The following is a 27,940-nucleotide window of genomic DNA, read 5'->3' as shown; positions in this document are numbered from 1 at the left end:
CAAAAAACAAAAGACCCCACTATGAAACCACGGAGGAACTATGTGCTGTCCTGGTCATGAGCATGGGCATGGGAACCCTGCCTGATGCTGGAGGAAATGGGCCCCATCCTCCCAAAGGCAGCTGCCCACTCATCCCAGGCCTGAGGGACCCTGGTCCTCACTGCACCTCTCTGTGCCTCTCTTTTCTCCTCTGCAGGATGGAACTGTAACAGAATCCAGAGTTGTTCTGAGAACCCAGGACAAGACTGAAGTGTGCAGGCGAGCCAAGCCAAGCTCGCATCTTCATCTGTCTCCATGGCTACAGTAACAGACAGGACGGGGAATTTACAACAACCAGAGGGCAGTTGAGGTCATGATTCTAGCCCAGTGGTTCTCGACCTTCGAGAAATGCTGTGACCCTTTAGTACACAGTTCCTCATGTTGTGGTGACCCCCCAACCACAAAATTATTCCATTGCTACTTGAATCATAATGTAAATATCTGATGTGTGACCCCCAAAGGGGTCACAACCCACAGGTTGAGAACCACTGTTCCAGAGGCTGGACAATCCCGGAGGAAGGAGCCAGCATCTAGCCAAGAAGCCTTCTTCCTAAACCACCCCTGGAGGAAGTGGGAAGGGCAAGAGAGAGCCATGCTCACTCTCCAACGCATTCACTCTGGACAACTAACCCACTCTTGAGATAAAAACATGTCAGAGACCAGAGGCACCCCTGCACTGGAGATGGGTTCCAAACATTCAACACACACACACACACACACACACACACACACACACACACACACACACACACACACACACACAGCAGACCCATAAAACACAGTTAGTTGTAATGAGGTTTATTTAGCAAACATTTATTGAGCATCGACTGTTTAGGCGCTCTATACTTTATTCCCAGGCACTATGCTAGGCTCTGGGAATATACCTGTGAAGAAATCGGAGAAGACCTCCACCCTCACGGGGCTCACATTCTAGAAAACCAACAACCAGTCAGCATAACCAGGTAGCTACTTTTCTTCTTGCTCTGATTGATGATACCTGGCAAACACAGGACCTACCTATGAGGGAAGGGTTTATTTGGACTCATAGTTGGGGGGTAGGGGCTTGTGACCCACCACAGTGAAGGAGGCAGGAGTGTGAGGTCACGCGGCATCCACAGTCAGGAAGCAGAGAGAGATGATGCTGGCCTTCGGCTTGCTTCCTCCTCTCATGCTGTCCCCAGATGACGGAATGTGTCACCCCCATTGAGAGTGGGTCTCCCCACCTCAACCTCGTCTAGGTAGTCCCTCACGGCATGTCAGAGGTTTGCCCTTTCAGAGACTGTAGGTCCTGTCCCGCTGGCGATATCAACCAGCACAGTAATTCCTCAGTGGAGTCCAAAGTAGCGTGGGCCAGCGGAGACTGTGAGGCACATGCTGGGCCCGAGCTCTGCCCCAGAGCCACGACAGAACTGTTACAAATCTCAGTAGCAACACTAAAAAGGCAGAAAGAAACTGGGTGTAGCCTGTACCTGTAATCCTAGCCCTTGGGCTCCATAGATCACTAAGTAATGAAAAACCAGAAGTAAGCAGTGAGAGAGAAAAGAAATGAAGGGAGTTTTTGTTATTTTCATTTATTTATTGGTGTTTTCTTTTTCCTCTCTCTCTTTCTCTTTGAGATACGGTCTCACTATGTAGCCCTGTCTGTTGAAACTTTGTATGTAGACCAGGCTGGCCTTGAACTCACAGACAGCTGCCTGCTTCTGCCTCCCAAGTGCTGGGATTACAGGCATGTGCTACCATGCTTGGCTTTTTATTTTATTTTGGAGACAAAGTCTCACCTAGTCCAGGCTAGTCAAGTTCACTATGTAGCTGAAATTAACCTTAAACTCATGATCCTTCTGCTTCCATCTAATTACAAAACTTTTTAAATGAAAAATTATCTGTCAGGCATAGTGGCACATGTCTATAATCTTATCACTTGGGAGTCTGAGGCAGGAGGATTATGAGTCTGAGGCCAACCTCAGCTACTTAGTGAAACCTTGTCTTAAAAAACAAAACAACAAACCAAACCTTACTATGTAAAGAGACCCTGTCTTAAAATAAGTGATAATAATAATAATAAAAATAGTAATAATAATAGTTAAAAACTATCAACACTCATAGTAGTAGGCATGGTTATTCATGCATATCTTTTTTTTTTTTTTTTTTTTTTTTTGGTTTTTCGAGACAGGGTTTCTCTGTGTAGTTTTGCGCCTTTCCTGGAACTCACTTGGTAGCCCAGGCTGGCCTCGAACTCACAGAGATCCACCTGGCTCTGCCTCCCGAGTGCTGGGATTAAAGGCGTGTGCCACCACCGCCCGGCTTATTCATGCATATCTTTAATCCCAGCACTCCAGAGATAGAGGCAGGCAGATCTCTGAAAGTTTAGGGCCAGCCTGGTCTACATAGCAAGTTCTAGGACATAGTGAGACCCTGCCTCAAAACCAAACCAAACCAAAGTGGAGCCAGTAAGTCGGTTCAGTGGTGACCAGTGCAAGTCTGACAACCTCAGTTGGACCCTGGAACCAGAGTTTGGTCCCTAGAACCCAGGGAAGGTGAAAGGAGAGAATGGACACTACCAAATTTTCCTCTGACTCCATATGTGTGCCATGGCAACACACTTAAAAAAAAAAAAAAGAAAAGAAGAAGAAAAAAACAGAAATAGAGGGGCTGGAGAGATGGCTCAGAGGTTAAGAGTACTGACTGTTCTTCCAGAGGTCCTGAGTTCAATTCCCAGCAACCACATGGTGGCTCACAACCATCTGTAATGAGATATGGTGCCCTCTTCTGGTGTGCAGACATACATGCAGGCAGAACACTGTATACATAATAAATAAATAAAATCTTTAAAAAAAAAAAAAAAAAACAGAAATAGAAAGTAAATAAGAAAATGTCGTGGCTAAGATTTTTATTGTTGTGATAAAATATTATGACCAACAGCACCTTGGGGAGGAAAGGGTTTATTTCAGCTTACAGCTCTCAGGTCACACTCCACTTCTGAGGGAAGTCAGGACAGGAACTCAAGCAGGGCAGGAACCTGGAGGCAGCAGCTGATGCAGAGGCCATGGCGGGGCGATGCTCACTGGCTTGTTCCTCACGGCTCGCTCAGACTGTTTTCTTATACTATCTAAGACCACCTGCCCATGGGTACACCGCCCCAAGTGAGCTGGGCCCTCCCACACCAATCATCAAGAAAACTCATCACAGGCCAACCCAGTGGAGACATTTTCTCAGTTGGGGTTCCCGTTTCTCAAATGACTCTGGCTTGTGTCAAGCTGACATAGAACTAGCCAGCAGAATAAGTAAACTATAAAACAATCTAAAATTAATTATAATTAAGTGCAATATACTACGATGATAATGAATTTCATTTTGATGAAATGCAATTTAAATTACTTTAAACTTTAACTTAATCATTTTTTAAATGCGGCAGGGGGGGCATTTAAAATGTCGGGGGAGAGGGGGTAATAGAACTCAGGGGCCCATGTGTGCCCAGGATGTGCTTTACAGCTGAGCTACGTATTCAGCCCTTTTAACATTTCATTTGGTTTTTATTTTAAAATGTAACCCAGTTTATCAAAAATAACACCATTGCAACAAGAGGTCTCAGCCACCATTCGAGGTCTTGGTAGCCACGTGTAACTGGTGGCATGATTGTCGACCGTGATTCCTGTGTGTGGAACGCCAGACATGGGAAGGGTCATGGGAAGGGTCATGGCTGACAGTCTCGGGTGCTTGGCTCACCGGATGCATTCTTGCCTGCTGCTGTCCTGGAGGCTTTCTGACTGTAGTTTCCTCCACTGCAAAACTTGACCTTGGCTCCAAAGAACCTTGAAGGTTCTGGAAACAGCCCAGTTTAGGGGCAGCTCTTTGACTGGGAAAAGGCTTTCACTGGGGAACATGAGAGCCAAGCTCCCTCCTGGCAGAACAGCTGGCCTGGCTAGGATGAAGGCAGGGAGGATGGGCCTGTCCCCAATGAGAAGTTTGCTGTTTTATCCACAGGCCTTTAGAATTAATGTATAGTATGTAGCCCAGGCTGGTCCAGAACTCCTTGTCCATATGATATATCTCTTTGATGAATGAAAGAATGGAAGGCGCACATTCACAGGAAAACTTGAGTGTGGATGCTGTGGGAAGCGTGGTCACCACAGTTCAAAGGTGGGGGACCATAATTAGCCACCCAGGGATGCATGGGGAAGTGCCATGTCTCCTTGAAGTAATGGCCCTTTATTCACCAGAGAAGGGATAGATGGGGATAAATTCGTGCTCTGGATGAGTGAGCTTTGAAAATCGAATGCTAAGAAGAGGCAAGTGCAGGGAGGGAGGCAAGGAGGGATGGTAGGTCCGTGGTTGCCAGAGGCTGGGCTAGAGACCCGCATGGGGAGTGGCCGCTCAGCAGATGTGGGGTTTCTCTTGGGATGATGAAAATGCTCTAAATTGATTGGATGGTGTGACACAGTGCCGGGGACACACTGAACCTGCTAAGCGAACATTTCAAAAGGCAGCAAGACGGCTCAGCAGGTAAATGTGCCGTGGCCAAGTCTGACCACCTGAGCTCCCATACAGTGGAAGGGAACTGACTCCTGCTGCTGTCCTCTGACCTCCACACCCGAGCTGCTGTCGCACGCACACACGCACACACGCACGCACGTATGCATGCACACACACACGCACACAAAAAGAGAAACAAAAATATCGAGTGTTTTCATTAAGTAGTACTGAAGAAAATTATACTTGAGAAAAGTTAAAAGATGCATTTTGGGGGCTGGGGGTGTGGCTCAGTTGGCAGAGTCCTCGCCTAGGATACATAAGACCCTGGGTTTGATCCCCAGCATTTCGTAAGATTGGCTGTGGCACAGGCTTGTAATCCCAGCACTTGGGAGGTAGAGGCAGGAGGATTGGAAGTTCAAGGTCAACCTGTACTACACAGTAAGACTGTCTCGAAAAACAACAACAGCAACAACAACAACAACAACAACACACACACACACACACACACACACACACACACACACACACACACACACACCCCCTCCTGGTCCGGATCATACAATGATGGGAAGGGCATAGATATCAACACACAAGTCTGAAATGTTAAGACACAAGTCTTAAGCTTTCCCCACCAGGAGTCTGGTGTTGACCTTGGATGGAGGTGCAGTGACCCCACTGAGGCAATGTGACCTAACTCTGCCCTTGAGAACTGGCTCAGTGGCCCAGAGCTTCCTGCTGCTTCAGTGACCCAAAGAAATACGCTTTTAAAGTTCTCCTGCCCCGGGGCTGAAAAGAACCGAGATCCTTGGGCAGTGGGACCTAGCGCTGCTCTCAGAGGACTTCTGGCTCTGGTACCTCTATGACCGTGCCCCTGGCCCGGCTCTACCTCCCCCACCCGCCCTTCTGCTCGGAGCACTCCCAATCGCAGGCCATGGCTCCTGGTCCGGATGCTCTCACTGCCATGAGGCCTGCACTTTGCAAGGCTGAAGTCCAAAGTTCAGCCCCTTCGCTAAGCACACGGATAAATATGAACCTTGGAGAATTTCCCCAGCTCCAATGTAAACAGAGCAGGCAGGGGCCCTGATTCACTGGCCGCTGGGGCCAGGGTTGGGGGTTGGGGGTGCTCACAGGGCTTGACTAGTGGGATTTGGGGGGGCAGTGGGTGCAGCAAGCCTGGTTCGTGACTGCCAGCCTGCCGGCAAGTAGACACCGGCCGTGGGTGGGGGAGGCGGCTAGCCCAGTGGCCTTGGGCCGCGTGGCCTGGTGGTAGTGGAGCCATGGTTTCTAAGCTCAGCCAGCTGCAGACGGAGCTCCTGGCTGCCCTGCTCGAGTCCGGCCTGAGCAAGGAGGCTCTGATTCAGGCCTTGGGGGAGCCAGGGCCCTACCTGATGGGTGGAGATGGTCCCCTGGACAAGGGTGAGTCCTGCGGCGGGAGTCGAGGAGACCTGGCCGAGCTGCCCAATGGCCTGGGGGAGACGCGTGGCTCGGAGGAGGACACGGATGACGATGGGGAAGACTTCGCGCCACCCATTCTGAAAGAGTTGGAGAACCTCAGCCCGGAGGAGGCAGCCCACCAGAAAGCCGTGGTGGAGACACTTCTGCAGTAAGGACCCCACCCTGTGCCCAGCACCCCGGAAGGAGCCCATAGCGGCCCACTTCCCGTCTAGAGTCCTCTGTGGACTTGAGGCTGGTGGCCAAGAGGGGAGAGCGCTCAAGGTGTTCTTGCCGGACCCTTTCCTCTGCTCTTCCCACATAGCCGTGTCTGTGGGCTACTGTCTGCAGCCCGGACCTTAGGAAGTAGGCGCAGGCCCCAGGTCACTTTGAGACGGAGGACAAAGGAACCAAGCCTCAGAGGGTGACAGGAATCTTCAGCCACTGTGGTCATTTATGCTCCCACCAATTCCACCCTCTTTGCTAGGTGGTCAGATCCCAGGTTTGAGGGCCCCAAAGCTTCTGAGGAAGCTGGGGTGAGGTGGGGGTTTTAGGGGATTTCTGGGACACCCCGGGGCCTTAAGCATCTGGCTGGGTAAGCCGGGGGATTTCTTACCTGAGACAGATGGAGCCTAGGGGTGACCACTTCCCTGCATGGCCACATGCCCCTCAACCTGGCCAGATGGCAGGTTTAGAGGCCTCCCATACCATACCCCCTCATCCGTTGTCTGGCTCCCTGTCTCCGGGAGTGCTGGGTGGGTCCCAGTCTTGATGGCTCCCCTCTCCTCAGCAAAGCTGACCTGGTTACTAATTACCCATGCACTTTATTATTTCTTTTGTTTTATAAATTTATAAATAGCAAAAGGCTCTGATAAGGCCTGTGATCATTAACTTGTAGGGATGGTGGCTGGGAGATGCCCAGTAGGGGGGTGGAGAATCGGAACACCAGGGTGGGGGGAGGGTGACCTGGGGGCTGTGGGGAGCAACATCCCCTCCCCCCCCATTCCCAAAGCCGACACAACTTTCACGCGAATATCTCCCCGCTCTCTACTTTCTGTTGGCTTTCCCGCACGGTGCCTGAATTCTCATAATATGCAGGTGAGCCCCCAGAGGGAGAAGGCTCTTACTAAATCAGCTTCACAGATAGGGAAACCGAGGCTCAGACTCGGGCAGGAGCTGTGAAGGAGGGGCCTGAGGGCTGGCTGAGGAGTTTGCCAACAGTCTCCGGAGAACACTCAGGGAGCCGCTGCTTTTCTGTCCAAGGTCCTGATCCTGACTTGGGGTGGGGGAGGGCTGGTGGAGCCCAGCATTTCTGGAAGTGTTGGGGAACCTCCCTGGGCCTTGGGCAAGGGGCAGGGGAGCAGTCAGGCCCCCTGCCTTGGCAGGAAGAGGAGGGCAAAGGGCTGCCTCGCTGCAGGGGAGGGGCAAAGGGCCAGCCAGGTATTGCCAGACCCAGGGCACAAGAAACCTGGATAGGGTGGGGCCGGGCCTGACCTGTTCAGGGGCGCCAGGTGGGACTAGGGGCTCAGGTGTGAGGCTCAGGGGACAGGGATGCCACGGGTCTTCTTACCTGGCTAGGGTAGGCACCTCTTGATCAGCAGCCCCCACGGTGGGGGAAGTAGAGGCTGGAGTAGGGCTTGGTCCAGAGCAGCTGAGCAGAGGTCAAAGGGCTCCCTGGGGGCCGACAGGGAGAGGGACCACGGGGAGGATGAGGAGGGAGAGGGCTGGAGGAGCTGGGAGAGCAGAGGAGCCAGGGAGGCAGAGGGTCTCGGAGCAGCTGGGAGAAGGGGCAGGGGAGAGAGGCTGAGCTGGGAGGAGGCTGGAGTTCCACCCTCCCAGGTTGGTTTTCTTTAATGCCAACAGCACGCTATTTGCTTTCCATTTAAATTCGAGATGTTGCTATAAATTATCAACCAGCTCCTTGTCCCTGCGGAGTTTATAACTAACTACCCGGGTTACTTATTGTTCAGGTAACAAAGGGGACCTGAAACTGTCCCAGGGACAAAAGTGGGGCCTCGAGTTTTAGGACAGGGGGGTGAGAACTCTGGGGAGAGGGTTGGAGGACCCCCCCATAAAGGTCTGGGTCGTGGGGAGGTTGAGGCTGGAAGAGGGGGTGAGAAGGACTAACTCCTCATGGGAGCTGTTGGCTCAAAGACCCACATTTGGAAGAGGGAGAGGTGGGTCTGGGGTCTGACCCCCATATGCCTCATGTGTGAGACCACTGCAGACACCCCAATTCTCCTTCAGATCTCTACCGTGTGACCTTGGGCAAGTCTCTTCCCCTCCCCTGCCTCAGTGTCACTATAGACAAGGAATAAAGACAAACTCTGCACCTTGGTTCTATTTCTACTCATCCCTCCCCTCCCCTAGCCTTCTGCCCCCCTCCCCCAGGCTCCCTCCCCTCTATATCCCTTCTTTGTACCTGAGATGCTGACTTTGCTGGTCCTGGATGCACAAACTGATTTCTACCTCACGGCCTTTGCCTGTCCTGTTCTTCCTGCTCAGGACCCTTTCCCCCACCTTCTTCCTTGGCTCTTAGCACCCTAGCTGCACGTGGGCTGTACCCCACTTTCTCTCCCCTTCACTGAGTCTGCCTACTTTCTCCGGCCCCTTCATCGTTTATTTATTTATTTAGTCTCTTTGTTCATTTCTTGTCTCCTGATGTGATCTTGTCTCTCTTTCCCAGGGGAGGGAAAGAGACTTGCCCAAGGTCCCGCAGCAGAGATCTGAAGAATAGAGATCTGAGGGGAGAACTGGGGTATCTGCAGTGGCCTCACATATCTTCAGGGAAAAGTTGGTGACGTCACCACTTGCCCGATCCCCGCCCCCCCCCCCCCCCCCCGCCCCTTCCAGCCTTGATACACCAGGCATGAGTGAACAAGTGATTAGACATCCCTGAGGACACCTCCTACTCCTCCCTAGGGGAACACTTGGGATCCAGAGCCGTGTCCTGTCTGCCAACTGCTTCAACGCCATGCCATCCTGGTTGTTTCCTGACCCTCCCTGCCGCGCAGCAGCAAGGTTCTTCCAGCTGGGGGCCCAGGGGCAGGCGGCAAGCAGGATGCTTCACTGGACAGTGGCTTGCCTTGCTTGGTTCCCATCCCAGCTCTGCCCCTTTCTAGCCTGCTAGGTGGGTTCTGTCCCTGAGCCCCAGTTTCTTCGTGAGGACAACACTCAGTCACCAGGTCAAGAGCACGACACACACTAAGCGGTACAGAGCTTAGTGTGTAACACGTGTAGTCCCATTTCACAGATGAGCAGAGGAAGGTTCAATGAGGCAAAACGATTCCCTCAGGCAGTAAGGCCAGACTCAGGCCTGAGATGGCTTAGCCCACGTCTGCACAGTGCTCTTGATTTCCATGCCTGTCTTTGTGTGTTCGCCGCCCCGCACCCCCAGTCATTTTTGCGGCTCAGCTTGACCTTCAGAAATCCTTTCCCACTTGGGGCTTTAAAACTCACAAAAGGCTGCTGGGTGGTGGTGGTGCACGCCTTAAGCCAGCACTCAGGAGGCAGAGGCAGGCAGATCTCTGAGTCCAAGGACAGCCTGGTCTACAGAGTGAGTTCCAGGATAGCCAAGGCTACACAGACAAACCCTATTTCAAAAAACCAAAAATACCAGGGCTGGAGAGATGGCTCAGTGTTTAAGAGCACTGGCTGCTCTTCCAAATGAACCCAGGTTCAATTCCACATGACAGCTCATAACTATCTGTAACTCCAGTTCCAGAGGATCCAACACCCCCCCACACACATACATGCAGGCAAAATATATGCACATGTATACATTGGTATACACGAAAAAAATAAATAACATTTTTAAAAAAGCAACCAAAAACCAAACCAGGCCGGGCGGTGGTGGCGCACGCCTTTAATCCCAGCACTTGGGAGGCAGAGCCAGGCGGATCTCTGTGAGTTCGAGGCCAGCCTGGGCTACCAAGTGAGTCCCAGGAAAGGCGCAAAGCTGCACAGAGAAACCCTGTCTCGAAAAACCAAAAAAAAAAAAAAAAAAAAAAAAAAAAAAAAAAACCAAACCAAACCAAAGACCCTCACAAAGGGTTTAAAAGTGTATTAAACTTGGATTTCCCTCTGGAATTTCTAAAACACACACACACACACACACACACACACACACACACACACACACACACACACACAAACTTGAGACAGGATCATAAGTATAGCCCCAAGCTTGATATATCAAGGGTGACCTTGAACTCCTGATCCTCCTGCCTCTGTAATCTGTGCTGAGATTACAGGCCTGTGACACAGTACCTGTTTTGTTTTTTGATTTTTTTTTTTTTTGAAACAGGGCTTTTTTGTGTAGCTGGGCTGTCCTAGAACTCACTTTGTAGACCAGGCAGGCTTTGAACTCAGGGATCTGTCTGCCTCTGCCTCCACCCCCGGAACTTTAGGATTAAAGGTGTGTGCTGCCACAACTGGCACCCAGTTTTATGTGATGCTGGGACTGAATCCAGGGCTCCGGGCATGGTTGGCAAGTGCTTACCAATTGAGCTAGATCCCCGCCTGAGAAATAGGAAATACCTTTAGTCCTACTTTATATATGAAGAAATGCGGGGGGGCGGGGGGCATGGATGTTAAGCCACATTGCAAGGCCATTCAGAAAGTGGGTAGCAGAGCTGGGAATCTTCCTAGATCTAAGCCCTACCCCCAACCCCCACTGAGAATTGGACTTCCTCTCCAGAGGAGTGGCCCTTCAGTCTGGTCTCTTAGCTCCATGGCTCTGGATATCAGAGAACCAAAGGCCTGACGCTGGGGACACCTGTTTGAATCCAGAATAGGGAGGAGAAGATGAAGGCAGATCATCACTCTTCTGGGTTCTGCTGTGGGGATGGGGTACAGAGAACCGCAGTGATGATGATGATGATGATGATGATAACTATATCATTCCACTCATGAACCCTTGCTGTGGGCCAGGCTCGGCCCCAAAGCCTTCATCCCTACTGGGGACTCATTTACTTCTTCCGGCAGAGTCAGAATGAGTGTGCATATGCTTGCACACATGTGTGAGGGGGGAGGGAGGAAAGGAAGAGGGGAGGAAGAGGGAGAGAGAAACAGACTAATTCAGTAAATCTGCCCCCCAAGAGTGGCACAGATGACTTCTCCCAGAAAAAGACAGAGGATGAGTCCTTTCAGCTCTGGCATTTTTTATTTTTCATATATTGTTTTGAGACAGGACCTCTCAATGCTGAGGTCACCCCTGGCTCTGTCTGGCATTTCATAATCACTTTCTGCTGATGTGAAAAGAACTGTTTAAAAAACAGGTGTGATGGGCATGCCTTTAATCCCAGCACTGGAGAGGCAGAGGCAGGAGGATCTCTGTGAGTTCCAGGCCAGCCAAGGCTATACAATGAGACCTTGCTTCAGCCACCCTCCCCCAAACAAAACACAAGTTCCTATCACTTTGAACACTTCCGCTCCCATTCAAATGCCGTCTTCTGTTTCTGTGTGTGTTTGTGGGGGGTGGCTGCGGTATCTATTATTCCATTTGACCTAGCATAGGAGAAATCAAGAGAATTAGAGATGGAGCGGGGAGAGAGAGGGTGAGGTTAGGGACGGGGAGAGGAAGGAAGGGAAGGAAGGAGAGAGACTGAGACAGAGAGAGAGACAGTGAGAGAGACACAGAGACATACAGAGAGAATATGAATCAGAGACACCCTGACAGAATATGAGAAAAGCCCCACCTGTCCTGAGAGCTAAGTGACCAGTCTCCCTGCAGGGGAGGGAGGAGAAAGGTGAGGGCGAGAGGGAGGGGAGAGAGCAGGTGGAGGGCTGCCCTTGCCAGCGAAGGGAGGCCACCAGATAAATATGTTAGCAGAAGCTGGACTTTGCCCCCACTTCCCTCCTAGCCCTGACCGGCCCCCAGGGAAGGGAGGAGGGGTGAGGCTTCAGGAAGCCCCTGAACATGGGGTGAAAAAGGAGGCGGGAGGAGTCTGCAGGGGGTGGGGGGTCCCCAGCGATGAGAAATATTTGCTTTTCTGAACTAGAATTTCGTCCGAGCTGGAGCCAGGGTCCAAACGAAGCGCACTTCCTGGGTTTACTTTGAGATTCAGGCGGCTCCCAGTGAGCCCTAGAGGCCATTTGTCCCTTTTTATTTGCTGTACCAGTTTAGATTGCCCGGCCTCCTTCTCTGCGCCCCTGCCGGTCTGGAAACCGCTGATAACAGGAGGGAGCCAGAGGGTCTAAGCCAGTGGTTCTCAGATTCCTAATGCTGCGACCTTAAGTACAGTTCCTCATGTGGTGACCCCCAACTGTAAAATTATTTCATTGCTGCTCCATAGCTGTAATGTTGCTACTGTTATGCACAGTCATGTAAATCTCCGCTTTCCAGTGGTCTTAGGTGATCCCTGTGAAGGGGGTCGTGACCCACAGGCCCTGCCTCTGAGACCCGAATTCTCCAGGCAGAGCTGACTTTGGGGAGGAGGGAAGTGTTGGGAGGCAGGCTGCCGGCTGGCTTCAGAGTGCTGGGGGCCCGCTTTCAGTTTGTGGTTCAGGCTGAAATGTTAGATGCAGTCAGTCCTCTGTATCACTGCGTTCCAAAGCTGCAGATTCAACCAGCTGGGGACTGAGAATACCTTATGGGATTGCCTCTGCACTGAACCTGTATAGACTGTGTTTCTCACTGTTGTAACCTGCGCTGATTAAAGTAGATGGAGGATGTGCGCAGGCTCCGTGAAAAGTCCCAGCCCAACCCTTTTACTTCCTGAGACAGAACTGCACAGTGCAGCCCCAGTTGGCCTGTTTCTCAGTATACAGACCAGGCTGGCCTTGAACTCAGAGATCCGCCTGGCTCTGCCTCCTGAGTGCTGGGATTAAAGGCATGCACCACCTTTACCCAGTCTCAGCCTGCTTTCTTATACATCCTAGGACTACCTGTCCAGGGGTGGCCTCGCCCACAAAAGTCTGGTCCCTCTGACATCAATCACTTATTAAGAAAATACCCCCACAGTCTTGTCTACAGGCCAATCTCCCTCCCCCAACCCCACCCCAAAACAGGGTTTCCCTGTGAAGCCCCAACTGTCCTGGAATTTGATTTATAGACCTGGCTGGCCTCGAACTCAAAGATCCACCTGCCTCTGCCTCCAGTGTGCTGGGATTAGAGGTGTGTGCCACCACTGCCCAGCTACAGGCCAATCTTATGGAGGCATTTTCTCAATTTGTGGTCCCCCTCTGCTCAGATAACTATAGCTTATGTTAAGTTGTCTAAAAAACAACCAAACAAGTCAGCATCTATCTAACCAGGCAACCATCCATCCATCCATCCATGCATCCATTCATCCATCATCCATCCATCATCTATCCATCATCCATCCATCATCCATCCATCCATCATCTATGCATTCATCAACCCTCCGTCCTCCATCCACTCATTCACTCGGATATCATCCATGGCACACTCTGTGTCAGGCCATTTTGGGTTCTGGGAACCAGACAGGTCTCCCACCCTTAACAGTGGTTTAAAACTCAGCCGGGCGGTGGTGGCGCACGCCTTTAATCCCAGCACTTGGGAGGCAGAGCCAGGCGGATCTCTGTGAGTTCGAGGCCAGCCTGGTCTCCAAAGCGAGTTCCAGGAAAGGCGCAAAGCTACACAGAGAAACCCTGTCTCGAAAAACCAAAAAAAAAAAAGAAAAAAAAGAAAAAAAAAAAAAGAAAAAAAAAAAAAAAAACTCACTTAACAAGGCCTGTGAGAGGGCTCAGCAGGGCAAAGCACTTGCTGCAGAAACCTGATGGCTTGAGTTCGATCTGCCGGACCCATATAAAGGTGGAAAGAGGCCGGGCGGTGGTGGCGCACGCCTTTAATCCCAGCACTCGGGAGGCAGAGCCAGGTGGATCTCTGTGAGTTCGAGGCCAGCCTGGGCTACCAAGTGAGTTCCAGGAAAAGGCGCAAAACTACACAGAGAAACCCTGTCTCGAAAAACCAAAAAAAAAAAAAAAAAAAAAAAAAAAAAAAAAAAAAAAAAAAAAAAAAAAAGGTGGAAAGAGAAAACTGACCTCCACACACATACTGTAGCACACGTGCGCACATACGCACACACGCGCCCATACAGGTGAGCAGGTTCAGAAGAGGGGAGGAACTCCGAAGGAGCCACAGGTGAGGGTCTTCCCTGCTTCCAGTGGGAATCTGTGCATGTGTCCACGTGTCCTAGAACGGGACCTAATACAGGTCCTACTCACAGAGCAGGGCCCTAGTCCCAGGACCCAGCCTCACCCGAGGTGTCATGAAGGGCTGTTGAGCAGACCCTGTCCTCACTCCCCTCCAGGGAGGACCCATGGCGCGTGGCGAAGATGGTCAAGTCCTATCTGCAACAGCACAACATCCCGCAGCGGGAGGTGGTCGACACCACCGGTCTCAACCAGTCCCACCTGTCTCAGCACCTCAACAAGGGCACCCCCATGAAGACGCAGAAGCGGGCTGCTCTGTACACCTGGTACGTCCGCAAGCAGCGAGAAGTGGCTCAGCGTAAGTAATGACCCCAGCCTGTGTCCTCCCTGGCAGGGCCCGCAGCTCTCCATCCACAGCACATAGGGGGGTGGGAGTGTCGCCACCCCCATCACACAGACAAGTGAGACTGAGAGGAAGCAGAAGGACATCCCCAAATGTACTGGCCACTCTGCCCAAGGCACCGAGGGAAGGGAGCTGTATCGGTCCCGGGGATCTGCAGCTACACACCCTGGCTCTCTCCTTCCAGGAATGCACTGCTCAATAATGGGAAACAGAGAGATCACTATGATTTAGTAAGACACGGATTTTATATGCTAATGACAAAAGCCAGCAATAGTATTAACTGAGCACTTACTGTGTGCTGGGCTCAGTGCTGAGTAAAATGGTGAGCAGATCGTGGAGGGGAGAGTAAGCCCTTCTATCTCAGGAAGCCGGGGTTTCAGGAAGGTCCCATGGGAAGCACGACCATTACTTAGGTCTTAAAGTGTCCCTGCGGAGGTATAAAGAAGGGTGTCACCATCAAGAGGAATAGCATGAGAAGGCTCAGACACTAATACTTAAGCAGTGGGTCTCAGCTTTCCTAATTCGGTGACTCTTTAATACAGTTCCTCATGGTGTGGTGACCCCCAACCATAAAATTATTTCATTGCTACTTCATAACTGTAATTTTGCTCCTGTTATGAATCCCCATGTAAATATCTGATATGCATCCCCTGTGGGGGTCTCGACCCACATGTTGAGAACTGATGGTTTAGAGGCTGATGAAATTCTGATCTCTCTAACATACTTAGGATTGAACACAAAGCCGCACACACGTTGGGCATTTGCTTTACCATGCACGGAGCTAAGTTCCCAAACCTTTGGTTACTTTTTGATACAGGGTCTCACTATGTAGCCCAGGTTGGCCTTCAACCTGTGATATTGCTGACTCAGCCTCCCAAGTGCCAGGATGACAAGTGGGTTCTGCTATATCCAACTTGATATCACTCTTTCTAAGGCTTCTAATAGTTGGCTGTAATTGGGAGACATCGTGGCTTGTTTAACTAGCCACTTACTGAGGGACTGTTTTTCTGATAGGTTCTGATGACCCTTTTTTGCAAAGAACATCCACATAGAAAAATTCCTAGATGTGGGATGTTGGGGTGCAGAGTAAGTACTTTTAAGATTGTTGATGGAGTCAGGCAGCAGTGGCGCATGCCTTTAATCCCAGCAGAGGCAGGCAGATCTCTGTGAGTTCAAGGCCAGCTTGGTATACAGAGCAAGTTCCAGGATAGCCTGAGCTACACAGAGAAACCTTGTCTTAAAAAAAAAAACAAAAAAACAAAAAAACTAAATCATCAACAACAAAAATTGTTGCTGAACAGTTATGAGATAGCTGGGGGGTAAAAGTGCTGGCCACTCAATGACCTCAACTGGACCACCAGACGGAGGTTTTTTTTTTTTAAGATCTATTTTATTTAATTTTTCTTTTTCTTCCTTTCTTTCATTTTTGAGACTATAATTACATCATTTCTCCCTTACCTCTCTTCCCTCTAAACCCTCCCATGTACCTCTCCTTGCTCTCTCTCAAATGCATGGTCTCTTTTTTCATTAATTGTTGTTACATGCACATGTGTATATGTGTGTGTATAGACATGTATCTCTAAATACAACCTGCTCGGTCTGTATAGTGTTTTCAGGGCTGAGCATCTGGAACTGGATGACCTATCTGTGAGCTCTTCTCTGGGGAAGACGGTTTCTTCCGATCTCAGCATCCTAAGTTGTCCGTAGTTCTTGGGTAGGGTTGAGGTCTCATGCTCCCCTTCCCCTGACCGCTGTGGTATGTCCATTGCTGATGTCTTTGTCTGCCTTGTTCAGCTCATGTTTAGGCGATTGTCTTGGTGAGACTACGGGTATAACTTCTGACATTCCTAAGAGACAGTCTTACGGCAAATTCCCTGACCATCTTTCTGCCTCCAGTCCGAAATGTTCCTTGAACCTTCCACACAGGAGCTGTTTTGCAACCCTGCAGCCCAAGGGGTTTGGTTCGATTTTATTTTGTGTGTGTGAGTGTTTTTGCCAACATAAGTTGTCTGTGTGCCTCGTGCCTGCAGAGGGAGGCCAGAAGAGGGCCCTGGGTCCCTGGGCGCTAAGTTGTGAGCCACCACACCACGTGGGTGCGGGGACTGGATCCTCTGGGAGAGCGGCCAGTGCTGAAGCCATATCTCCAGCCCCCAGCCCAGAGTTTGGAACTTTAAGGGAGAAACTGGAGGATGGGAGAAGAATGTTCAAGATGAGCCCAAAGTATTAGAGCTCTTTCAGTAAAATGGAGTAGAACCCCAATTCAAACTGATTTAAGAATTTAAAAAAAGGAATTTATTGCTCATGAACGAGCGATCCAGGGCTGTTTCAGGCATGGCTGCCTCCAGGGCCTTAACTGACTTTTTCAAACACTTCATAGCTTGGATTGGCTTTGTTTCCCTCCTCCCTTCTTTTCCTCTTTCCTCCTTTTCTTCTTCTTCTTCTTCTTCTTCTTCTTCTTCTTCTTCTTCTTCTTCTTCTTCTTCTTCTTCTTCTTCTTCTTCTTCTTCTTTTTTGACTAGGGTCTCGTGTGTAGCCTGCTCTCCCTCATACTCGCTACACAGCCAAGGATGGCTGCTGCTGCTTCTTCCTCTTCCTTTTCCTCCTCCTCTTCTTCTCCGAGACAGGGTTTCTCCATGTAGTTTTGGTGCCTGTTCTGGATCTCGCTCTGTGGACCAGGCTGGCCTTGAACTCACAGAGATCCTCAAACTCACAGACTCTGCCTCCCAATGCTGGGATTAAAGGAGTGTGCCCCCACCGCCCAGCCGCGGGTCGTTTCTTGAACTGCTCCTCCTGCCCCCACCCCCCAGGTGCCGAGCTCATAGCTGCCACCACGTTGGCTCCTTTGGCTGGTTTTCTCTTCTGTGGGCATCCCGTCAGGGGGTCTCCTCACAGGGGCACAGACTGGTCCCGGGAGCCCTGGGCTGTCATCAACAACCTCAGAGAGAAAAACAGTCTTCCGGTTTTTAGTTGGACGACTTACTTTAATAACAATAAAAATCCTTTAAAATAGGCCTAATATACAAAAATCCACAGATCTTTCAGTGGTGGTGGTGAGCTTTTGATGTTGCTATTGTTTTTGTTTTGAGACAGGGTCTCACTATGTAGCCTTGGCTGGCCTGGAACCCACAATGTAGACCAGGCTGGTCTTGAACTCACAAGAGATCTGCTTGCCTCTGCTTTCCGGGTACTGGGATTAAAAACATGTGCCACCACACCCAGCCCCAGTCCACAGATCTGAAGTGTACCATTCATCTGGGCAGTGGCCAGCCTGGTCTAAATTAACTTACTTCCCCCCTTTTCTCTCCCCCACTCCTTTCTTTTTTCTTTTTCTTCATTCCTCTGAGGCAAGGTCCCTCTGTTGCCCCAGCTTGCCTGGAACTTGCTCTGCAGCTAGGCTGACCTCAAACTTACAGCAATCCTCCTGCCTCAGCCTCCAGTGGGCTGGGATTTTAGCTGTGAGAATGCTCTCCCAACACATCTTTGCAAAACTAACAGAGCAGCACAGCTGCCCGTTGGATGAAGACCTGCACAGTGCCGTTTCCTAGCAACCCCTCCAGCAAGGGTTGTTACCAGTCCTGACCTCCACCACGGCTGCTTACGGCCGGTCCCGTGTGGGGCGTTTACCCACCACCCCCACAGTTCCCCAGAGTTTTCTTGAGTGCGAGCAGCAGGAAATATTAGATAGAAGGATTTATTGTGGAGAATCTTGCGGAGATAAACAGATAGAAAATAAAGGATAGCCTCGAGAGGGCCTGGAACCTTTTCCAACGGGCCCCGACTGTCTCTGCGCCAGGGTATTTATAGAGACGCCAAGGGGTGGAGCAAAAGACCTCCTCCCCCAGCACAGCCAAGTGCAGACCATCTCAGACACCTGCACTCAGGCCTGTGATCCTAATCATCCTCTATGCGGACCTGCTGGGTAAAGCCACGAGGAACCCGAGCATGGGCTCCCACAGTCCCAAAGTTGCATGATGTATACATGGTGGTATTGTATTGTGGTTTTAACTTTAAATTTTTTGGGTAACCCATTACACTGATATTATCATATAGTTACTGAAGTTCATCTTTAAGAAGCACATATTCGTCAGGCAGTGGCGGCATATGCCTTTAATCCCAGCACTCAGGAGGTAGAAGAAGGTGTCTCTCTGTGAGTTCAAGGCCAGCCTGGTCTACAGAGCAAGTTCCAGGACAGCTAGGTCTACACAGAGAAAACCTGTCTCAGAAAACAAGCAAACAAACACCCCACCCAAAACAACAAAAACAAAAACCCCCAAACAAAACAAAAAAAAGAAGTACCTATTTAGGGCCAGCTGTGGTGGTGCATGCCTTTAATCCCAGCAGTCATGAGGCAAAGGCAGGCAGATCTCTGTGAATTTGAGACCAGCTTCATCTATATACCAAGTTCTAGGACAGAGTTGCATAGTGAGATATGTCTCAAAAAAAATGCTCCTCTTCCTGAGGACTCAAGTTCGATTCCCAGCACCCACATCAGGTGTTTCAGAATCACCTGCAACACCCTTTTCAGGCCTCTGTGGGCACACACACATTACATGCACATACAAACAAAAATTATTAACCATACACAAAGTGTTTCAGGTTTAAGGGCCAAACCATAGCATCTGGTACCTCAGGTCTTGGTCCTGGCTCCTGCCATCCTGTGGCCACTCAGCGTGTACAGAAGCAAGATGCTAGCTACCTCAGAGGCAGTGTGAGTGGGTGTGAATGGGCCACAACTGTGAAGAATGTTGCACTCTGGGCCAAGTTAATTAATGAATTGTTTGTTGTTTAAGACAGGATCTCTCTATGTAGCTCTGGCTGATCTGGCATTCGACATGCAGAGCAGGCTGGCCTTGAACTCCCAGAGCTCTGCCTGCCTCTGCCTCTTGAGTGCTGGGATTTATGGCACCAAGTCCTCTTTTAGCAGTGGATGGGGCTTGGCTTTGGGTTGGACTCAAGACTTCCTGCATGTTAGGCAAGCTCTCTACCACTGACTCACTGCTCCAGTCCAGACGAGATGCCTTCAGTCTTAGCTGCCAACTGCTCCATGACAGAGGATGGGGGCGGGTCCGGTGAGCCGACGGTGAAGGTGGGCGTGGTCAACTTACCGCACTCTCTGTCCCGACAGAATTCACCCACGCGGGCCAGGGGGGACTGATTGAAGAGCCCACAGGCGATGAGCTGCCGACCAAAAAGGGACGGAGGAACCGGTTCAAGTGGGGCCCAGCATCCCAGCAGATCCTGTTCCAGGCCTACGAGAGGCAGAAGAACCCCAGCAAGGAGGAGCGGGAGACCTTGGTGGAGGAGTGTAATAGGTGGGGTGGTGGTCTAGCGGGGCTGACGCTAAGCCGGGGAAGGGGTGGTGTCTCTGGGTCCCCAGGGGGCTCACCAGTCCTTGAGAACTCTTGCTGTCCATTGAGAGGAGTCCATTTCTTCCCATTGTTTTGAATTGAATTCTCAGCATCCCCCACCCACCACAGCAACACTTTGAGGGGGGGATCACTCATCTCCTATCATCTCATCTACAACCCTATGTCTGTTTTGTACACATTGTGACTGAGGTCAGAGAGGCTAAGTCACTTGTCCAGGGTCACACAGCAGGACTGGTACTGTAATCCAGATCTGTCAGATTCAGCACTTGGGTAGACTCCACTTCTCAGCACGGTCCTCCCTCCTCTGAGTCTGCCCTGGGGGCTCATGGGTGCCATCTTTGCAGGGCGGAGTGCATCCAGAGGGGGGTGTCACCGTCTCAGGCACAGGGCCTAGGCTCCAACCTTGTCACGGAGGTGCGTGTGTACAACTGGTTTGCCAACCGGCGCAAGGAAGAAGCCTTCCGGCACAAACTGGCCATGGACACATACAACGGGCCTCCCCCGGGGCCAGGCCCGGGCCCTGCACTGCCTGCTCACAGCTCCCCGGGCCTGTCCACATCTGCCCTCTCCCCCAGTAAGGTCCACGGTGAGTGCTGTGCGGTAGGGACATTGGGATAGGGGTGGAGAGAAGTGGTGGATGGGCAGAAGGGCTGGAGGGATCGACCCAGGGGTGACAACCACCCCCAAATACTCTGCACTCCGCCCCTCCACTCTATCCACTCCACTCCGTCTACGCTCCGCCCCTCCCCCATCCACCTCACTCCGTCCACTCCATTTCCCCTTCTGCTGTCTCCTCCCACTATGCTCAATTCACACTTCCTTCCATCCTTTACCCCACTCCACTCTCTCCACTCACTCCAGTTCACACTGTGCACTCCACCCCACTCCGATTAGCCGGATCCACCCTGGCTCACACCGTCCTGCCCACTCACTACAACCCCACCCATGCCACGCTGTTCATCCCACTCCAACCCACTCTGTTCACCACAACTCGCCTCCGGTGACTTCCGGGCAACATGAGCACTTTGGATCTATCCATTGAGGGCACCTCGGCATTCAGACCATTTCAGTCCAACTCAATCGTGTTCAGGTCATAGTTTGATCCAACCAATTCCCATTCAAACCACTCAGTTGGACCAAACTAATTCCACGGAATCCAGTTCGTCATACATAGTGTATCCCCTGGTGTCTGGGAATTGGGGCCAGAACCTCTTGCACACACCTCTCACCCATGCACAACCTACTGTATACTGAGTCATTTCTAGACGACTTACGACACCCAGTACAGTGAAATCACCATGTAGACAGTTATACAGTATTGGCTGAGGTCTAGTGACAAGAAAACCACCTACATGTGTTCAGTGCAAATGTGGAATTGCTTTTTCAGATATTTTTGATCCAACAATTGATTGAATCCGAGGCTGCAGCACCTGTGGATAAGAGGCTGGCTGTAAAGCTCAATTCAATTTAGTCCAATTCAATTGGATTTTGATCAGCTCAGCAAAAGCTCAGTCTCGCTCAACTCATTTCTGGGCCCATTTCAGGGGATGTAATTTAATTTGGCCAATTGCAGCCCACTCTGCTCAGCTCAGTTGACTTCCATTTAGTTCTCTGAGCCCCGATTCGGCTCAGTCCCATTGTTCTTTGAGTGTCTTCTACACCAAGGGGGGCACACCAGGCAGTGGGGGACACAGGACCATGAATAAAAAGATCTGGAAGCAGCTAGCACAGGAGGAAAGACGGGGTGCCAGAAAAACAGTGGTGTGGTGAGGTCTGTGGGGAGCAGAGGACGGGAAAGGGGGCGCTCAGGCTAGACGTTGCTCCCCACTCCAGGTGTGCGGTATGGACAGCCTACAACCAGTGAGGCCACCACCGAGGTGCCCTCAAGCAGCGGCGGCCCCTTAGTGACAGTGTCTGCGGCCTTACACCAAGTGTCCCCCACGGGCCTGGAGCCCAGCAGCAGCCTGCTGAGCACTGAAGCCAAGCTGGTGAGTGAACAGCTCCACCCTGTGTGGAAACCCTGCGTAGCCCCATTTTCTATGGCTAGGAGACAGTGTGGGGATACTCCTACTCAACTTGCCTTACCCTCCTCACAGGTCTCGGCCACTGGGGGTCCCCTGCCCCCAGTCAGCACCCTGACAGCCCTGCACAGCTTGGAGCAGACATCTCCAGGTCTCAACCAGCAGCCGCAGAACCTCATCATGGCTTCGCTGCCTGGGGTCATGACCATTGGGCCTGGGGAGCCCGCCTCCCTGGGCCCCACGTTCACGAACACAGGCGCCTCCACCCTGGTCATTGGTAAGTCAGGTGGGGGTGAGTGGGCCCCTTTGCCTCCTGCAGAGTCTGGGATCTGGAAAGAAGAGCCACTGGGACCCATCCATCCATCCAACACCTACTTTCTAAACGTCTGGCTAGGTACCCACGATCCCAGACAATGAACCAAACAGAACCAATAAGCACAGTGTAGAAATTACTGAAATCATCCAGTCTGAGGAGACCGTAGGGAAAACAGCAGGGTAAGGATGTATGTGTGAGATGTTTTCTAGTTCAGCTTTTTTTTTTTTTAAGTCTCAAACCCTTTATATGCAGGAACTATTGCTCAGTATCTAAGACATAGGGAGCTGCTAGAAGAGGGAGCAGAGAGAGAAGCCCAGGGCTTTGCCACTGCTGAGGAACCCCTAGGGCTCCAAGAAGGCCTGACAACCTCTAATCTACTCCCAGCCTGCCTCTCCCGCCAGGACAGACATGGAGCTATTGGCCTGGAGGATGACTCTTCATGGCCACTTGTTTGTGGTGGTCCTACTGTAGGGCTATTTCTTAGCTCCTCTCCTTCCTCTTAAAACCAACAGGCTCTGGGAAAGGGGGATAGTGTCCCTCAAAGGGTCTGGGCTGAGTCTAGGGAGGACACAGGGTGGCGGGCGTGAGGCTTGGCTGACTCCTGCCTGTCCTCACCAGGTCTGGCCTCCACCCAGGCACAGAGCGTGCCGGTCATCAACAGCATGGGCAGCAGCCTGACCACCCTGCAGCCGGTCCAGTTCTCCCAGCCGCTGCACCCCTCCTACCAGCAGCCTCTCATGCCCCCTGTACAGAGTCACGTGGCCCAGAGCCCCTTCATGGCCACCATGGCCCAGCTGCAGAGCCCCCACGGTGAGCGTCCCTCACGTTGGTCTAGGGGAGGTGGGCTAGAGGTCGGCTGTGGGTGGGCACAAGATAGGGTAGGTAGCAGGTGCTGTGGTCTGCCTGTGTGTGGTGCAGGTATCTATGGGCCACCAACCTGCTTCTCTGTGTGTGCACAGGAGCTCATGTGAGCTTTTCAATGTGTGCAGTGCTGGCGTCCATCGGTCATGTACCCAGCTTTGTTTGGGTGCTGGAGTGCAGGCCACTGCCTATTCTCTGAAACCCCTGGGGCAGTGCACCCTTCAGTTTATGACCTTTCCACTTTTAGAAAGGTGGCTTGTGGATATCTCATGTTACATATGACTCCTAGTCCAGGGTGGGCAGCACCTGTCCACAGAGCACTGTTATTTCTGCGATCAGAGATGGGAACCGCAGGAAGTAGGTTAAAGATTCACGCAGGGTTGTGGGGAAATAGCTCAGTCAGTAAAGTGCTGAAGACTCACCCTTCAGAAGCCACGCGGGGGTGGGACATGGTGGTGTATGCGCTTCTTGTAACCCAGAGCTGAGGAGGTGGAGGCACACTGGTGATCCCTGGGGCTCGGGCCAGCCAGTCTAGCATACTTGGTGAGCTCCAGGCAAGAGAGAGAACTTTCTCAGAAAACAGGGTGGGTGGCACCCAAGAACAACAGCTGGGGTTCTATTGGCCTCACACGCCTACACTTGTATGTGGACACACACACACCTATGCACGCACACTCACATAGCCTCACACCAGGTCTGCATAAGGCAGTCCATCAAATGGGCCACGGGGCCACCCTTATGGAACGCTTCGGGTTCAGACCTTTTGCACTTCAGCATGGCGACAGGGACTTAGGGACCTGTGTGAGGCTGAAAGTGAATCTGTGTCTGTGTGGGCACCTTGCTTTTAGCCGAGTTCCTGGGAGAGTGTGCCATTACTGTGTGCTAGGCTAGTGCTAGTTCAAGTCTCTGGGAGAGTCTCCAGGTGGAACCGTTCATGTTGGCGGTATCCTGGAGATAGAGGCATTGCTAGTCTCTGCCCTGCTCACCCCAAATGGAGGCCACCAGCCTCCTTCAGAGGCCTGCATTCGGCACAACCACACCTGAGCTTCAGGCTACAACACCCGCGCTTGCTACTCTGGTCCCTTTGCTTAGTTAGCATCGCACACTGAGCACAGTACTAGAGAGTACCTGCACTTGGTACAACAGTACCACCTGCATTTAGTACGGCAGTATCCGCATCTACTACATCACCTGTACTCAGCACAGGCCCACTGTGCCTCTGCTCCTCATTTGCTTATACACAGCTGGGTCGTATTCCTACCTGGGGGAACAAACACAGAATGAGCTGGGATTGGTGCTGGGCCTTCCCCTGGCTGCTCCCCATCTGGTTTGCTGAGCAGGCCCCTATAATGGGAAGGTAGGGGTCCATCTCTCTCATCTGGATCCCCAAGCACTGCTCCATCAGGGCATTCATCGGGCTCCCTGCCAACTTCCTACAGGGTACTCAGTCTTGAGGGAAGGGTCCAGGGAGCCATTATCTATCTGTGTCCTCTCTGCCCAGCCCTCTACAGCCACAAGCCCGAGGTGGCCCAGTACACCCACACAAGCCTGCTTCCGCAGACCATGCTGATCACAGATACCAACCTCAGTGCCCTTGCCAGCCTCACGCCCACCAAGCAGGTAAGGCCCTGCCTCCCGAAGCCCCACCTGAAGCCCCACCCTCCCATGCCATGGGCTCAGGGTGTTAACTCTGGTTCTCTAGGTCTTCACCTCAGACACAGAGGCCTCTAGTGAGCCTGGGCTTCATGAACCATCATCTCCAGGCACCACCGTCCACATCCCCAGCCAGGACCCATCAAGCATCCAGCTCCTGCAGCCGGCCCACCGGCTCAGCACCAGTCCCACCGGTGAGGACTCTGCCGCCTCCCAGTAGGATGTGAGGTGGTGTGTGCGATGGACTGAGGGTGCATGGGGGGTGCTTCACGTGTGGAGGTCAGAGGCCAGCTTTCAGGAGTTGGTTCTCTCCTTCCACCATGTGGTCCCGAGGATTAAACTGAGGTCATCAGCTTCTTTACGTCTCACCCACCCTGAGGCATTCCTACTCACCATTCCATCTCCCCAGGCCTGGCTCAGTGCTTAGTGACCAGCATTAAAAATTCAGCTTTTGCTGGGTGTGGTGGTGAACCCCAGCACTTGGGAGGCACAGGGAGATGGATCTCTGTGAGTTCGAGGCCATCCTGGTCTACAGAGTGAGTTTCAGGACAGCCAAGGCTACACAGAGAAACCCCATCTCAAAAAACCAAAACAACAAACCAAACAAAAACCCCCAAAAACTCAGCTTTCACCTAGGAGTCTGGCTCTCTGGCCTCATCTGGGAAACTGGGAGGGCTCATGTCCTTATATCATAATGGACATGCACCCCTCAGCCCGTCCAGCTCCACCTACTCAGCTTATAGCCTACAGTGTCATGGAGGCTGCTGGGCTCTGAGGTCTGGGGTGTCCTCCACCCCCAATTTTGTGACTTCAGGAAAGCCGCTATCCCATGGAGCCTCAGATCCCCCACGTGGTCCTTACAGCTGTAACAGCAGTTATTGAAGACACTGTCCCCTTGTACAGATGGGCAAACGCACACTCAAGGAGGTGAGGGGCCATCTCCCACAGCTATGGTGGAGACAGGTTGGACCAGGTCAGATCCGGAGCTCACCCTCTGTCATTTTCATCGGTTTGGAATCCCTCAAGACAGGGTTGATGGCATTCACACTGTGTACAGGGACTTGTGCAGCACAGCTGTAGGGCAAGCGCATCTGCCATCTGTCCCGCACAGCAGCGGCAGGCTGGGACACAGTGGCAGGCTGGGACACACAGGGACAGCGGGACGGCAGCAGGACACAATGGTCTCAGCCAAGAATGTCTTCTCTAGGAGGCTTTAGCTTCTTCCTCTCTAGTTTAAGACTTCTGATTAGATGTGGCCCGCCCACACGGCCAAGGGTAACTTCTGCCATTCACTGTTAACCACATCTATAAAGTGCCTTCTGAAGGGCTGTATACAAGCACGAAGCCCTGGGTTCGATCCCCAGTAATGCAAAAACACACCAGCTTTTCCAATAACAGCCATGTCAGTGTTGACTCAGCCTGGCATCTGGGAGGCTCCCTCTAGGCCCTGAGGGGAGAGGGCTGACTTGGGCTCCTGGGATCTGTCGATTCAGAATAGGAGGCTCTGCCTTCTCCCTCTGGAGTATCCCTAGGGACGGGTAGGTGGGGTGGAGGTCAGAGGGGACTTGGCTGACAGCCAGTGACCTCATTTGCTTCTCCAGTGTCCTCCAGCAGCCTGGTGTTGTACCAGAGCTCCGACTCCACCAACGGGCACAGCCACCTGCTGCCATCCAACCATGGTGTCATCGAGACTTTTATCTCCACCCAGATGGCCTCTTCCTCCCAGTAACCATGGTGACTGCCTCTCAGGTGCTGGGTTCCCAGAGCCTATACTGCCTGCACAGGGGACAAGAAGGACCACAAGCCATGCTGCTTGGAGGACATCTGAGACTGCCATGTGTCTCCTGCCATAGGCTGCTGGCCTTCTCATCCCCCAGCTGCTCCTCCAGCATCACAGAGGGATGGCTCTGGGGTGTCTCAGCCTGAGAAGGGGACCACAAGCGACTGGAAGACAGATCGATCTGGGCAGTGTTTTGGAAGATGATCCCGTTGCTCAGAATAGGAGACTTGATACTTGGAACAGAGGGGGAAGCCTGTGATGTTGGCACCCCCAGTCAGAGCCTGCAGCCCCCACAGGACCTGAGGCCCTAGATCCACCGCTGCCTTCTGTCTCCTGTGCATCCTCAGGCCATTCCACCCTGCGCCAGATCCTTCCAGCCAGCGATCCACATGCTTGTTTGCGGATCATCCTCCCCACCCCAAACATGGGTTTTCCAAGCAGCTGTTCTGTGAGGCCTGGGAGCTCTGGGGGCTCATGCAGGGCTCTTCTAGGCTTTCTCGAACCGAGCCATCCCCTCTCCAGTCCTAGGATCTCATTTGCTCCCTCGGACGGACATGTCTTTGATGCCAGCCTGGTATCTTGCCTCTACTAGAAAGGCCACTTCAGGGAAAGGGGTTGTCATCCCTGTTCCTTAGGGTGTGTGACTCCCGGAGGCGACACCCTGGGCCATCAGCTCCTCTGGCTTTAGGGCCCCTGACAACAATTCCTTCCATTGTGAGGGAGGCGGAACTCAGAAGGCAAGGCCTGAGCAGTGTCTGGTGGAGAGAGCGTTGAGACCAGCAGAGAGAAGTCACCTAACTGGCCTGGGCTGAAGCCTGGGGACCAGCAGCTATTCTGAGGCATCCAAGGTCCTGAGTGCGGCTGTGAGGGGCAAAGCAGCTCTGTGAACCCTTGGGCCTACTACAGAGAACCTGGCTCTTAGCGGGCTCCTGTCTGGGACTGAGGAAGGGCCAGGCGAGAGCCAGTGTCCCCTGCAGCTTAGAGCCAGCTACGGACAAGTCTGTACACTTATTTAACTTTTAGTAAAGTCAATGAAAAAAATGTAATGGGAGCTTCCTGCTTATCCCTCAGTGGCCAGGAGGGAGGGCAGAGGGAAGCCAGGCGCAGGCCAGGGGACCTGAGGCATAGGCAGACTCCAGACACATGGTTGCACGTTTCTCTTGTTTACCTGGAAACGAGGTAAGGTGACTCCACCTGAATCTGTGCCTCCTCCCTGCAGAAGATTCACTGAAAGAAACCCTGTCCACGTGTGGTGCCATTTCCTGGGTCTTGAAGCTGGGGTGAGGAAGCAGGTCATGGGGTGTGGATGGGAGGGTCCCACACGTGGTTTTTATTTAAGATGTTCCCCAACTTTCTGTGCTGAGGATGTGGCTCAGTGGTAGAGCCCTTGCCTAGTGAGCATGACGGTGTAGGTGTGATCCCCAGCACCAACACCCCAGCACCGACGCCTCACTCTCGTCATCCCGCTCAGGAGGCCGA

General features: G+C 52.1%; 1 protein-coding gene and 1 long non-coding RNA gene across 2 annotated transcripts; one reads left to right on the top strand and one right to left on the bottom strand.

Moving 5' to 3' along the window:
* The first annotated feature begins 2,930 nt into the window (after window positions 1–2,930).
* On the top strand, window positions 2,931–27,897 carry Hnf1a (HNF1 homeobox A). Its single transcript, XM_052755104.1, has 9 exons — window positions 2,931–6,112; window positions 14,217–14,416; window positions 19,587–19,773; window positions 20,175–20,416; window positions 21,664–22,128; window positions 22,786–22,977; window positions 24,530–24,667; window positions 24,729–24,875; window positions 26,283–27,897. Exons 1-9 carry the CDS (start codon window positions 5,787–5,789, stop codon window positions 26,408–26,410), a joined length of 2,025 nt encoding a protein of 674 aa, XP_052611064.1. The 5' UTR covers window positions 2,931–5,786; the 3' UTR covers window positions 26,411–27,897.
* Window positions 5,930–19,679, bottom strand: LOC128120871 (uncharacterized). The gene is made up of 4 exons (XR_008221972.1): window positions 19,567–19,679; window positions 14,754–14,888; window positions 7,511–7,717; window positions 5,930–6,041 (listed from the first exon to the last, which is right to left on the bottom strand). It is a non-coding gene; the product is annotated as an uncharacterized LOC128120871 (long non-coding RNA).
* Window positions 27,898–27,940: the final 43 nt, after the last annotated feature.

This window comes from Peromyscus californicus, unplaced genomic scaffold (assembly GCF_007827085.1).
Source record: "Peromyscus californicus insignis strain IS unplaced genomic scaffold, ASM782708v3 Scaffold_2__1_contigs__length_46816999, whole genome shotgun sequence".
Classification (NCBI taxonomy): Eukaryota; Metazoa; Chordata; class Mammalia; order Rodentia; family Cricetidae; genus Peromyscus; species Peromyscus californicus.
Note: the sequence above shows the minus strand (reverse complement) of the source record. Positions and strands in the feature narration are given on the sequence as shown.